This window comes from Hakea prostrata, chromosome 2 (assembly GCF_041222555.1).
Source record: "Hakea prostrata isolate BN-2017 chromosome 2, UWA_Hpros_2, whole genome shotgun sequence".
NCBI classification, from domain to species: domain Eukaryota; kingdom Viridiplantae; phylum Streptophyta; class Magnoliopsida; order Proteales; family Proteaceae; genus Hakea; species Hakea prostrata.
Window position 1 is genome coordinate 6,043,681 of NC_142601.1, and position 13,839 is coordinate 6,057,519.

Below are 13,839 nucleotides of genomic sequence, written 5' to 3' on the forward strand. Positions count from 1 at the left end.
TAGCATAGTTGTCAAAGCGTCCGCCTAGGCGGCAAAGCGGTTTTTCAACCGCTTAATTGACAACCAATCTACAAAGGAACTTCAAGGCCCAAAGTGACATAGAACCTATTTTTTGCTCCAAGGGCGCTGCCCCCACACCCTCGCCGGCAACAGAATGTGAAGCATAAGCCATACTCAGCATCAAGAATCAATAAATCAGTAAATGCCCCCACACCCCCGCCGGCAACAGAATGTGAAGCATAGGCCATACTCAACATCAAGAATCAATAAATCAGTAAATGCCTAGGCAAATGCTTTGACAACCATGGTTTGATGAGATAAACTTATGTTTGTGTTCTTTTTTTGAATTATTTTTCGTAATTATGATTCTTGATTTTTTTTTGGGATGAATGTGACTATTTGATAAGCCCTGTATCACGAGTCTACACTCGTAAGCATGGCAAGGGGATCCACAAAATCTAATCAAGAAGGGAAGGAAATGGTTGTGAGATCTTCAGATTCAGATTGCCTTATAGGATGAGATTTGGGGTGATTCTATTAGATTTGGGGAGATTCTATGGAGGGATATTGTAGGCAAGAAATTACTATTAGTATTGGGAAGGTAGAGTAGGTTTGCAAGCTTTTGAGTTATTAGGGAAATAAGGGAGAGGGCGATTGCTCTCGGGTAGCCGTAGGTACACCTACTGCTGGTAGTGTGCTCTGTTTCTGTTTCAGCATTTAATCAAAGTTCATTATTATTATTACTTCTTTGTGTCGTTCTTCCATTGTTGAGTCACTCCATTCGGGTACTTAACAAATTGGTATTAGAGCCAAACGACTCCAGGGTAATGGTTAAAAGTAGAATGGAACCGAGGGTAGAGGAATTAGAAACCATTGTTAAAGAGATTCAAGGTCAGGTAGGAGCCTTAGCATATCATATTAACGAGGGTAGAGGAATTAGAAACCATTGTTAAAGAGATTCAAGGTCAGGTAGGAGCCTTAGCATATCAGATTGAAAAAGGGGAAAGGGCCAATGACGAATTGAGACTTATGTTTTCAAAAGGAAAATCAGCCGATGTCCTAACAGTTGAGTTGACTGAAGAAACACCAGACCACGGTGAGAGAATGGGTGATACCGAAAAATCAAAGGAATTTTTTCCTAGGCATCTTGACATGCCAATTTTTCTGGGAGACGACCCTATGGGACGGATCACGCCGGCAGAAAGATATTTCGACCTGCACAAATTAAGCGATGGAGCGTAACTTCGTGCCGCAACCTTGTGCTTTGAAGGAGTTGCGTTAGGGTGGACCGGTGGATACGTTTTCGCGAGTTGCACCAACCATTACTATTATGGAGGAGTTTGAAAGAAGCAATGATCCAACGTTTTAATTCGGCACAGATGAAGACCCCTCAAGAAGCGTTGATCACCCACAAACAAGATGGGTTGTTCGCAGCTTACAGAGATGGATTTGAGGTGCTTACAGCGTCTGCCGGCGCTGTAGAGAAGAATGGCTGAAAGGCGTGTTTTTGGCAGGGTTAAATGAGGATGTAAGAGTTGAGGTGAGGATATTTGGACCCACTACGTTGGGCCAAATAATGGATCTGGCCCAAGCAGCAGAGGCCAAGAACTTGGTTGGAAATTTTAATAAGAGATCTACTTGGGCCCAACCCACTCCAACAGCCCATAACTCAGCCCAACATTATATTAACTTGGGTCCAACCAACTCAAATTCTAAAGCAACCAGTTTGAACCAAGGAACTGGAACAAACCAGGACTCACCACCCGGTTCGGCCAACCCAAAGGCTTGACCTGTCATCTTCTTCCTCTTTAAATCGATATGCAACTTCGTCAATGTCAGGAGCAGTCGGTCACTCACGGTGGCTCTCTCAGGACGAAATCAAGGACAAAATGGACAAGGGTGTTTGCTTCCAATGTGATGCACCTTATACCAGAGGTCATCGATGTCCTCTGAAGCAACTGAGGTTGCTGCTACTTCACGATACCGATGAACAAGATGTCGCAGCTATGGCAGACAAGACCGACGGGTGCAATGGAGTTGACGAAATCGACCCTGTGATCAAGATGGAGCTTTCCCACACCTCTTTGGTTGGAATCGACCCACCACACACGTTGAAGTTTAAAGGGCAGATCCACCGCTACGACGTCATCGTGTTGGTTGACTGTGGTGCATTGCATAATTTTGTTGCGGAGGAGCTTGTGGAGCCTTTAGGGCTGGAAGTACACAAGAAGGACTTTCAGGTAACTTTTGGAGATGGCACGATTCATAGAGTGATGGGAGTGTGTCAAAATCTTCCGATCAACATGGGCGGTGAGATTTTCGTACAGAACTTTTACCCATTCCATTTGGGTAGTATTGACGCTATCCTAGGTGTCGAATGGCTACAAACATTAGGGGAGGTGAGAAGCAATTGGCGTTCATGAACCATGAATTTTGAGTGGCAAGGACGACCATTAAAATTGTGTGGAGATCCAACTTTATTGAGACTGGAGATAACAATGAAGAATGTGTTGCAGTCTGTATGGGTAGGTGGCGATGGATACTGGCTGCAACCTCAAACCACAGAGAAGGAAGCTAGGGAAAAACAGGCGAATGCGGGTGTATCGTGTCTGTTAGAAGAGTTCACAACTATTTGAAGAACCCATGGGGTTTCCACCTCGCAGACCACAGGACCACAGGATACGGTTAGCAGACGAAAGTACACCGCCTAACATTCAGCCTTATCACTACCCGCACTCATAGAAGAACGAGATCGAGAGTTTAGTATAGGAAATGTTGACTGCAGGAATAATACGGCCTAGTGTGAGTCCCTACTCTAGTCCAATTTTGCTCGTAAGGAAAAAGGATGGAGGATGGAGATTCTGCGTGGATTATTGGGCCTTAAATACACTTACCGTTCCTGACAAATTCCCTATTCCAGCAATCGACGAGTTGTTGGATGAGTTAGGAGGGGCCACGATGTTCACCAAGCTCGATTTAAAATCCGGATATCATCAGATCAGAATGGCGGAGGAGGATGAAGAAAAGACAGCTTTTCAGACCCATAATGGGCCTTATGAGTTCCTTGTAATGCCATTCGGGCTTTCGAATGCTCCAGCCACGTTCCAATCACTTATGAATGAGGTATTTCGTGAACATTTACGAAAATTTATGAGAGTGTTTTTTGATGATATTCTGGTGTATAGCAGGACCATAAGGGAGCATGTGGGTCACTTACGAACTACTTTTGAGTTGCTCACACAACACAACCTTGTAGTGAACAAAAATAAAATAAAATGCATGTTTAGAGTTGCTACACTGGAGTATTTAGGGCACATTATCTCTAAAGACAGAGTCGCAGCAGATCCCCAAAAAATCAAGAGTATGGAGGAGTGGCCCCAGCCAAAGAACCTTAAGGACCTACGGGGATTTCTGGGGTTAAACGGATACAACCACAGATTTGTCAAGGATTATGGAAAGATCGCTGCCCCACTCACTAACCTGTTGAAGAAAGATGCCTTCCAGTGGAGCAAAGCAACCACGAAGGCGTTTAACGCTTTGAAGACAGCCAAAGGAGATTGTCATAGAAACTGATGCTTCCGGTTTTGGGTTAGGCGCGGTTCTAATGCAAGAAGGCCACCCAATTGCTTGCTGGAGTCAGGTGTTATCTTCTCGCGTACAAACCAAGTCCGTGTATGAAAAAGAATTAATGGCAATAGTGCTGGCTGTCCAGAAATGACTACACTACTTGATGGGGAGACATTTCAAAGTGTGGATTGATAAAAAAAGTCTAAAATATTTGTTGGAACTTGGAACAACGTATTGTGGCAACGGATCAACAAAAATGGGTGATGAAGCTGTTGGGATTTGATTTTGAAAATTTTTATCGACTGGTAGTGAGAATAGAGCGACTGACGGTCTCTCGCACCAAACAGATGGCGACATGCAGCTCTTATCTATATCAGTAGCAATATGGTCAGAGAGCGACGGGCTAGATGAGGAAGTTCAAGCTTCGGACGGCTACCGGAAGATTGTTCAGGCTTTGCTGAAGGGATCTCAGGACCACCCTCCTACCAGCTTCCGCATGGGACTCTCCTTTATAAGAATAGGTTGGTCATCCCTCAGGGATCACCATTGATTCTCAAGCTGTTGTCAGAATATCATTCCACACCAATTGGGGGGCATTCAGGGTTTTTGAGAACCTACAAACGCTTGGCGGCGGTGGTATATTGGGTTGGAATGAAAACCGCTGTCCGGGATTTTGTGGCTAGTTGTGATGATTGTCAGCGCAGTAAATATCAAGCCATGAAACCCGCTGGTCTCCTTCAACCTCTACCAATTCCGGACCGCATTTGGGAAGATATCAGCATGGATTTTATTGGTGGGTTACCCAAAACCAGGGCGAAGATACGATGCTTGTTGTAGTTGACTGTCTTTCCAAGTTCGCTCATTTTAGTGCTCTTTCACACCCTTACTCCGCCAAGGATGTGGCTACCTTGTTCAATAAGGAGGTTATCCGATTGTATGGGTTCTCTCGATCCATTGTCTCTGACCGGGATCGCATTTTCCTTAGTAATTTTTGGATGGAACTCTTCAAGTTGGCAGGCACCAACCTAAAGTTCAGTAGTGCCTACCATCCTCAAACGGATGGTCAAATGGAGGTGGTAAATCGCAGCCTTGAGGTTTACCTACGATGCTTCTGCGCTCGCCAACCGAAGGATTGGATTAATTGGCTACCATGGGTGGAGTATTGGCTACGATTTGGGTGTGATTAGACGATCGATATTCTGCGATTCAGATGATCGATGGGCCAGAACTGTTTGTATTCTGTTGGCTGTGATTCAGAAGAAAACTGTGTTGGCTGCAATTCTATTCTTGGAGCTGGAAGCCGCAGTCGCAGGAGCTGGAAGCAGCGACCAACAGCTGTGATTCTGTTCTTGAAGCAGGAAGCAGCAGCAGCTGCGATTCTATTTTTGTTCTTTCCTACACACAAGAAGCAGCAGCGGCAGTGGCGGTAGCTTCTTCTCTCTCTTTTTTTCTTTCTTCGTTTTCTTCCTTTATTGTCTTGAGGATTTGATGCCATGTTGAGAAAGTCGATTGTGGTAGAATGGCTTAGTGATCAATGTGATCTCAAGCCTTCTATTTATAATTAAGTGGAAAGTACATTATTATATTAATACCCATACTTGGGTAACAAGAGATTTACATGAATAAAAACTCTAATAGAATTGGACTCCTAGTAGAACTCTACCAACAGATTGAGGATAATAAACTCTTACCTGAAACCAGAATTGATCACTGTTCCCTCTTTCCTTTCTTCTTCCTTTATATCTTTCCATCTCCTGTTCAGTTTACTGCTTTTCCCCTTTTTTTCCATTGCTGACCTCTCTTTCCTTCTTGTGCTATGCTGCCTCCCTTTCCTTCTTATGCTATGCTGCCTCTATCCTCTCTCTTTTATCTGACGATTCAAACTCTCTCTAATATCTTTTCTTTTTTCCAGTAATTCTCCCTCTGTCTCCCCCGCCTTTCATTCATGATCCCAATGATTTCTTCGTTGCTTTTTATTCTCCCCTTATCATTCCTTTCACAGCTCCTATCAGATAGGAATCCTTACTCCTATTAATTAGGAATCCCTATCCCTTTCCGTCTCTTTCCAAGTTTTATAATCTGCCCCCTTTTTCTCGTTTTATTCAAATTCTTCGTTCATTTATCTAATCCAATATTAAGACAATTAATATTAGTATTCATTTGATGCTTATTAGACTTGAACCTTGGGCCTTATACATTAGTTACAGTCCCAACCACTAGGCTAGATTTCCACACATTTATTAAGTTGACAACAATTGAATATTTAAATTAAAGGATTAATCTACATCTAAGTTCATATAAAATTTCTATTTATCATAATAGCTTTCAGTACACCCAATAATATTTAGGAAACACTTATTTCTGAATTTACATCTCTGTCCCTATAGTGTAAAATATAAATGCCCTAAGATGAATTTCTTGGCTTAAATCACAATCAGATTTTAAAACTTGTGGGTATTACAGAGAAAGTGAACACTGGGTGGGAGGATAATTGAATGCACATGCTTTGTTGCCCGCAAACTTGAGCTATTGGTTTCACAATCCTCTGATTTCCTCATAGGACCAAAATCGTCTCATTGGTTAATAAAGAATAAGATGAGTAGGGATGTGCTTCGTTGAGAAGGAGAGGGGGGTGTTTAGCTAGAATCATGCTTGTGGTAGATTTAGAGGGGGAGAGGATGGGGGTTACCAATGGGTGAACTTGGGATGCTTACCTGGCAGGGGTGCACAAGAGGTAGAGGAAATAGAAGGGCTGAGAGGTATAGGAGAGGAAATAGGTGGGCAGAGGACAAAACCATTAGTTCCGATGAATCACGATTGATTGGACGGAATGTAGATGGGCCAAGAAGGGTGATAGAGATTTAGGTTACTTTATTAGTTAAGGAATGGGTTAACACTTTTCTGTTTTAGGCTCTCTTTGGTATGGTTTGTAGTTGTATTTATAACCTATTTTTGAGAAATCATTTGTGACAACAAAGTATGGTCTACAAATTGTATTCATTTGATTACTGTTTGCCCTTCTTTTTATTGTATAATTAATATATTAGGTATAAAGAATCCTGAAAGACAGCATAGTTCTTGCATTTGGATGCACATTTACACAAAATACCATCCCATCTCTCCATGATAGGTGGAAATCTACCTGATGCTTCCATGTTTACTCTATTTGCCTCTGTATGCAATGGTCTCACTACATTTCACGGAACTTTCTCCCATATATTCATAACCTTGTTACTTTTATTAGATTCTATACATATAATGTTTGGTTGCATAAATCTCTGGAACATAATTAACATTATTTTTGACTTTTGAGACTGTAAATATTTGAAATTGTGCGAAAACTGTTTCATTACATTGATTCTGTCAAGTGATCCTTCTTGAAAAATTGTTTGATTACCCTGATGCTGTCAAGTGATTCTTCCTGAAAAGCTGTTTGGTTTCCTTGAGTCCTTTTCATTGGGTTCCTTCTGCATCACTCTGTAATTATCTTTACCATGTAAACTAACATGTGTAAGCAAATGATTGAATATGATCCTGAATACCTGGAAAATCTAGGCTTTGACCTGTTTATTGAAATTAGAGATTCCCAACATTATGCTAGAAGTAGTAGCATTTTGTCAGGTGTGTTTTCAAAGTTTTTTGCTGATATTGTTGTGCGTGTGCAATTTATTGTCTCAGTTTTGATGATAGACTGAATTGGTTCTACAGGAGATGCCACTCGGCGCTTGTGTACAGCAGCAGAAATGAAATTTTATTTCAATAGTTTCTTCAAGAAAGGGTCACAGGGTCCTAATTACTTGCAACTCAACAAGAACTGTAACTTGACTTCATGGGTGTCTGGATGTGAGCCTGGATGGGCTTGTAGTGTTGGCTCCGATCAGAAGGTTGACTTAAAGAATTCAAAGGACATGCCGAGTAGGGCTGTTAATTGCAAGCCCTGTTGTGAGGGATTTTTCTGCCCTCATGGTATTACTTGCATGATATGTAAGTATTTGAGTCCACGAGCATTTTCTTACTTCTTTTTATTAATAAAGAACTAGAACAGTCGGGTTTTACCTCAATGACACCACACATAAAATGGAAAAAAGTAATTTGCTGTTAGTGATGAACTATTTTTTCCAGTTGAGTTTAATTTTCTGCTTACCATTTATGCCATGTCCATACTGGAGAAGTACATTGGGTGGCACATACAGGGTGATGCAAGGAGCATTCTAGGAAAAATTGACCAACTCTAATGTCCAATCATTGAACAAAGAGCTTTATTATGAACTATATGAAGGATAGTTTACATAGGATTGTTGTGGTCTAGTGGATTGACGTATCAGGCGTTTAAATGGGAATATAAATACCCAGCATTTAGTTGTGTTGGACCTAGATTAAGAATTTCAGCTATAGAAATTGACAGAAACCCTTGTATTTTACCATCATGGAGTAGAAAGTGTGAGAGATATAGTGTATATTCACTTCTTACGAAGCTTCTTCCCTCTATCCCCACCCTTTTTTTTGTTTTAAAATTTTGGCTTCTACATGTGATTCACTACTTAATTTGATTTCATATGGTGCACATTTAAATTATCTTGGTTCTGTTATAACATAGAAGCTTCCTTTTTATTGAGCTAGAAAAGAAATGACTTTCTTGGTCAACTTGAGTTAAACCAAGGTTCATCTAACAGCCACATGGAAGAGACTCATATTTCCATACTTCATTGATATATCTCCCAACTTAATATTGTTCATCAACGATTCATCATAGGTGTCTAACATTGAAGCTCTTCTTCGACAATTCTCAGATATATCGCCTGGCCTAGACATGGGATAGAGGGGCATTAATCACTGAGTCCTCCCACTAGCTATTTAGGTTCTAGTGTGATGATGCTGGAGAAGACAACATACAGTAGAGTAAATGAAAGAGTTCCAGTATAACCTAATAACACTACACCACACAAAGTTGAGTTGCCTTCTTTTTGGGGATTTGCACAAATCACACTTATTTGGAAGTCACCACCACTGGAATGGGGCAAATTCTATCCTGTATCAATGTCTGCGTAAAATATGTCCCTGGGGCATCCAACTGCCCAAACATAGAAAATTGAAGAATGTTTGAGACAAGAGTCATAAGAGGAGCAGTCATGCTACTTACAAAAACAGACTGATCATCATCCAAAACCTATTATACTTGTCTCTAAAGGAAAGCAGTTATGCCTGAAAATCCCATGTATATTTAGGAAACTCTTGACTCCTTTATCAATTGGAGAATCCGCATGCTAAGGGTTCCAATCTCCAGCTGACATATGAGAGTGAACCAAACTAAAGGGATTCAACTTGATATGTCCTATGGCACTTGTGCAAGTGGTTAGTCATCTCATTTGAGTATTTAGTTGAAATCCTTGCTTCTATCTCACATAGTTTCCCCCTTGAACACTTCAAACTCCACAAAATTTCCTTTCGGGTGCTTTTCCTAAATTTAGCAGCTCTGTTGGGCATTTAAAATGTGGCATGTATTTGGGATACTAAGATTAAGAACCTCATCTCTGCTGTTGCTAACTTGTAGGCTTAGTTGTCAAGGTGTTGCCTAGGCGTCCAAGTGCATTGCTGCTGTTGCTTTGGTCATCTACATGATGCCTTGTTGCTTTAATTACTCTTCCCCCTCAAATGCCTTGAATTGCTTAGATGCCATGACAAATAAGCTTGTAGTTCAATTTGGACTGAACAGTGCTTAAATAGGGTTGAAATTCTCTATGTTTCGAGCTCTTGGGTAGCCCTTAAAACATATTCCAGTGGCAATTACTGAATTTACTTATTCATTCATCCAAGAGCTTTACATATTTTCAAACATTTATCTACAGATCTGTTGACGGTTGTAAATGATTCTTTTGTATAAACAATTTATTCCCTTCCCCCATTAACAATGGTTAAAAATTGCAATTTCTTTAATGGCTAATCTTAGTGGATAATATTTTTTATGAGCTAACAGAAATTTCAAAGATTATAGTATCCCTTGAATATTGTGTGCATGTGCCTTCATGTCTTTGTCTCATAAAAGAGAATAAATATGACATCTTTATCTAATCCATGGCGTTGAAAGTTCCTCTAATTGTTTCTTATGAATTGCCTTTGTCCCCTTTTATCGAAGCTTGTCCACTTGGTGCATACTGTCCTCTTGCGGAACTCAACAAAACTACCGGCATATGTGATCCGTAAGTTGACATTCTAATTATGAAGTTTCTTCACCTCTCTCTCTCTCTCCCCCTACACTTGTCATGTTATTGATTCTAGTGAATATGATAAATCACTATCATGTGGCAAACATGGGGGGTCCATGGGATAACGCTGTAAGAGACCACACACCCATTTCATCAATAACTTGCTTCATAAAAGGAGATTGTGTTATGGCTCAAAAGGTGGTCCAAGGTAACAAGTTTTACGAAAGTATTTAAAATTATAATTCCTGAGTATTTATAACCTGTTGTTAATTTCTGAAAGGCATACTACATTCTTTTTTTTTATGATGCTTGATTGTTGAGATGGGTGTGAAGATCCTCTATCACATGCACCCACTAATGTTTTCTGAGTGGCAGTTAAAGTGACCATATTCATTAGCCTTATTGATATTGTCCTGAGGTTTTGTGGGTCGTGCATCATTTTCTTTCTTAATTCTTATTATGGCAAGAAAATTTCACAGATACCAGTACCAGCTACCTCCTGGACAACCAAATCATACTTGTGGTGCAGCAGATGCTTGGGCTGATGTTTCTAGTAGTAGTGATGTATTCTGTCCTGCAGGATCGTACTGTCCATCTACCACCCAAAAGATTCCTTGCAGTAGTGGGTATTGTTTTATTTCTTAACTGCTCTAGTGCCTTCCTATTAGTGGCAAGAAAACAGAAGCACTTTTTTTTTTTGTTTGTTTGTTTCATCATGCTTTGGCATTATTTCATAATTTATAATTCCTCTTTAATTTACTTGTCACAGCATGCTTTGTCAATCTTTGATAATTTAGAATTTTTATTTAATTAACTTAGGCATGATTATGGTCATATTTTTATTGCTCCTTACCTTCCAACTCTTTATTACTAATTTTTTTTTGTCTTTTGGTAATTTCAGACATTATTGCAGAATGGGGTCTACATCTGAAAGAAGTAAGTTTCTTATTTGATTTGGGAGATGACTACAAGCTGTCTTATGACATTTTTCCTTGCATTTTAATATCTGCATGACCACACAAATTATATTTTTTTGACAGCAGATTTGTTTTTGTGACTGGCATAAGCTGAAAAATGTCTATAGCAAGTCTATTGTGTAGACAATAATTGCTTCTATTAAACTATATTAAGGAAATCTTTAAAGCATTGTTTAATGATCCTGGGATTCAGGGGCTAAAATGAGTTCAAAACATTCTTTGGTTTATTGAATCTGGGGGGCTTGTTTTATGAACAGTTTGTAAGATTTGGATGCGCTTGCTTGTTCTAGCCTGGGATAAATCGATACCCTCATGCTGCTTGGACCAAGGTTTGAGATTTCGGTTTTGATGCCGGTTTTGACCAGCCTTGAAACTGAGTTGGGGTCAGGAATTTTGACAGCAAGCTTTGATGAGTGGTTTTGATGACAGTAAAAGTAGGAACTTTTACTGACATCTCCTCTCAAATCCAAGATGAGTTCCTCAGTGGATCCATCCCACGAGCAATGTACCTCTGGAATTGTCTGACTGTCTCCTCTGAATGGTGCACAGAAACATCTATGTCACGGTGTCAGGCAAACTATTCAGGTGGTTTGTAACTACGAATCTATAGGTTTCCTCGTCAGCATGAGCTAGATGTCCTAACCTAGGGAATGTATCACCGTAGCCACTGTAAGAGGATGATGGATAAACTGGGTGTGATGGATATCCATAGATGGAGTTCAAAAATGATGCACCTGATCCCGTTCCATCCCCGTATCCATGTGCAGACATACTAGTATTAGATGACCCCCCTTATACACTCTCATGTCCATAACCATATCCTGCAGTGTTCTCAAAGGAAAGTCCACCAGCAACCCAGCATATGCTCCATAAGGACCATAACAATGTTCTTCATAGCAATGTCCTCTTGGATATCAATGAATGATGGTGCTCACCACTGTCCGGATCCTCTACCTCTAGGCTCCTCCAAGCTCATGGATACCATTGTGCCTGACAAGGTGAATATATGCATCGAAGACCCATATGCATAGTTAAAAATCTCGTCTCTTATCAAGACACCTAAGACAACGAGATCTCGGCGAAACATGGTACAGGTTTATACATGTTTTGGCAGCATATTTCAGGTAGTTTGTAATTTTTTTTTTTTTGGGGGGGGGTCTATTTTTGGTGTACAGCCTAAGCTAATAAACACAATGGCATTGTTATTTTGACTAAACCTAACACAAATTGGTATTCTTCATCGCACATGCTTCGTTATATGCAGATGAAATTGGAAGTCTAGAACATTCATTTTTACAAATATGAATATGGATATTATGTTAGAGAACATTGAAATTTTCATTAAAATGTAACAATAATATAATAACAAGTACAAGAACACGTAGAATTCAAAAAGTTTAATAGTTAACATAAAATCAACTTATCTGATAGAGGGCCTTGATCGCTAGGCTTTTGAACTTGTTCCTCCTTTTGGAGTGGACCATGTTACATGAACTCCAATTCCTCTCGCACCTAGAGGCGGAGAAAGTCTGGTAGAGGATCTTGATCGCTAGTCTCCAGAGGTTCGATGCACTGTTCCCATAGAGAACCCACCACTCAGCTGCATCATCACAAATGCATTAAGTTAAAAGTTCAATAGTTAACATAAATTAACTTATCTGTAAATTGTAATAATGATAATAATAGTAATATTAATTGTGCATCTAAGAGCTAACCTGGATCAACGTTTTCTCGACCCCATATAGCAGCGTTTGAACTGAAGGACCCAAATGCGACCCTAACCAGCTTTATCTACAATCATTTGTATTGATGTTTAGCTAAATTCTTTCAAGAATAAAATGCAAGTTGTAACTATTCGAAATCCCAATGTTGTGGCAAAAATGATTGGACCATTTGATTCGGCTCCAACTTGGAATCACATGCATCACGACATTGGGCAGGTTTGTGTTCAACCCTAAATGTTCGCTATATTGATATTTGGGGTTGAGATAATAGGCCGCAAAATTCAAAAACTCACAGTTATAGTTAGGACTGAATAAATTACCATTACCTAACAAGTATTGTGGAGTATACATCATGAGACATGTATTGTGGTTGGGATGGGGTGTGGAGGGAAGAGGAAGGCATGTATTAGGCAGACTTGTATGATGACATTCTCGGTTCTTCTCATATATTATATACTTGAGTGTTAACTTTTCAATGGTTTTTTTGGTAAACTAGTAATTCCATTGTTTTATTATGCTTGGAATAGGTAGGAGACCAAATCTAAATCATTTTGAGTCCATATAAGGCTTAAAACTTCAGAAAAAAGTCATGTTTTTACCGAAATTTTAGTTGAAACCTGAAAATTTTGGCCTTCGCTTGGGTCAAAAATCCAGGTTTTGACCGAAATTTGTTCCTTGAATTCAACAACCCACAATAATTACTTACTGGCCCTATGCAACAGATGCATCAAATGAGCAGTCCATTGTTTATGCACAATATTCAAGAGAACCCAATGCCCTCTAGGATTTGCTTTGTGTGTGGCAACCTTCATACACTTAGGCTGCATACAGATGGGGCATAGTGGGTCCCGTCAAAGAGAAGTCCAACATATGCAAGACCTTTGAATGGGCTCCAAGGTTTGCAACACTATAGTCACATTTCTTTAGAAACCATCAAATGATATGTTGCTTTGTGCTTCACACCTTCTGTTCGTATTGAATTATTACAAACACATTAAGTTAGTAGATATTAGATATACTAGATAGTCATAGTATAATAATTTGTAAAATGAAATAACAGATAATTATCTTATTTGGATCAACCCAATCAAACCACTCCTGGGATGCAAACATGGATATGAGTCCTGACTTCTTCTTTTGCATATTGCTCAAGGCGACGGAATTCATCGAGAATCTCGTCGGACCAGGTCGCACTATTTCACCTCTATATGATTGCCTCATCATGTCCAAAGCAATGTTATGATTGTAGTTAAAATTTGTTACCTGTCTAGCTCTTTCCACTGGGGTATGGACAATGTTGACTTGATGTCCTTCAACATGAGGTTGATAGAATGAGCTGTGCAGGGTGTTGAAAAAATATGGTAGTCG

The 13,839-nt window shown here is 39.9% G+C and overlaps 1 protein-coding gene across 4 annotated transcripts in view; it reads left to right on the forward strand.

The window, feature by feature from the left end:
- LOC149023477 (ABC transporter G family member 28-like) overlaps positions 1 to 13,839 on the forward strand; it is a 109,529-nt gene that overhangs the window by 15,234 nt on the left and 80,456 nt on the right. For 3 of the 4 annotated variants that reach the window (XM_089144007.1, XM_089144009.1, XM_089144010.1), the window contains exons 3-6: positions 7,276 to 7,551; positions 9,701 to 9,764; positions 10,250 to 10,396; positions 10,672 to 10,706. In XM_089144007.1, coding sequence (XP_089000133.1) covers positions 7,276 to 7,551; positions 9,701 to 9,764; positions 10,250 to 10,396; positions 10,672 to 10,706 — 522 coding nt within the window. The remainder of the gene's footprint in view (positions 1 to 7,275; positions 7,552 to 9,700; positions 9,765 to 10,249; positions 10,397 to 10,671; positions 10,707 to 13,839) is intronic. The other variant, XM_089144008.1, reaches the window with a different exon arrangement.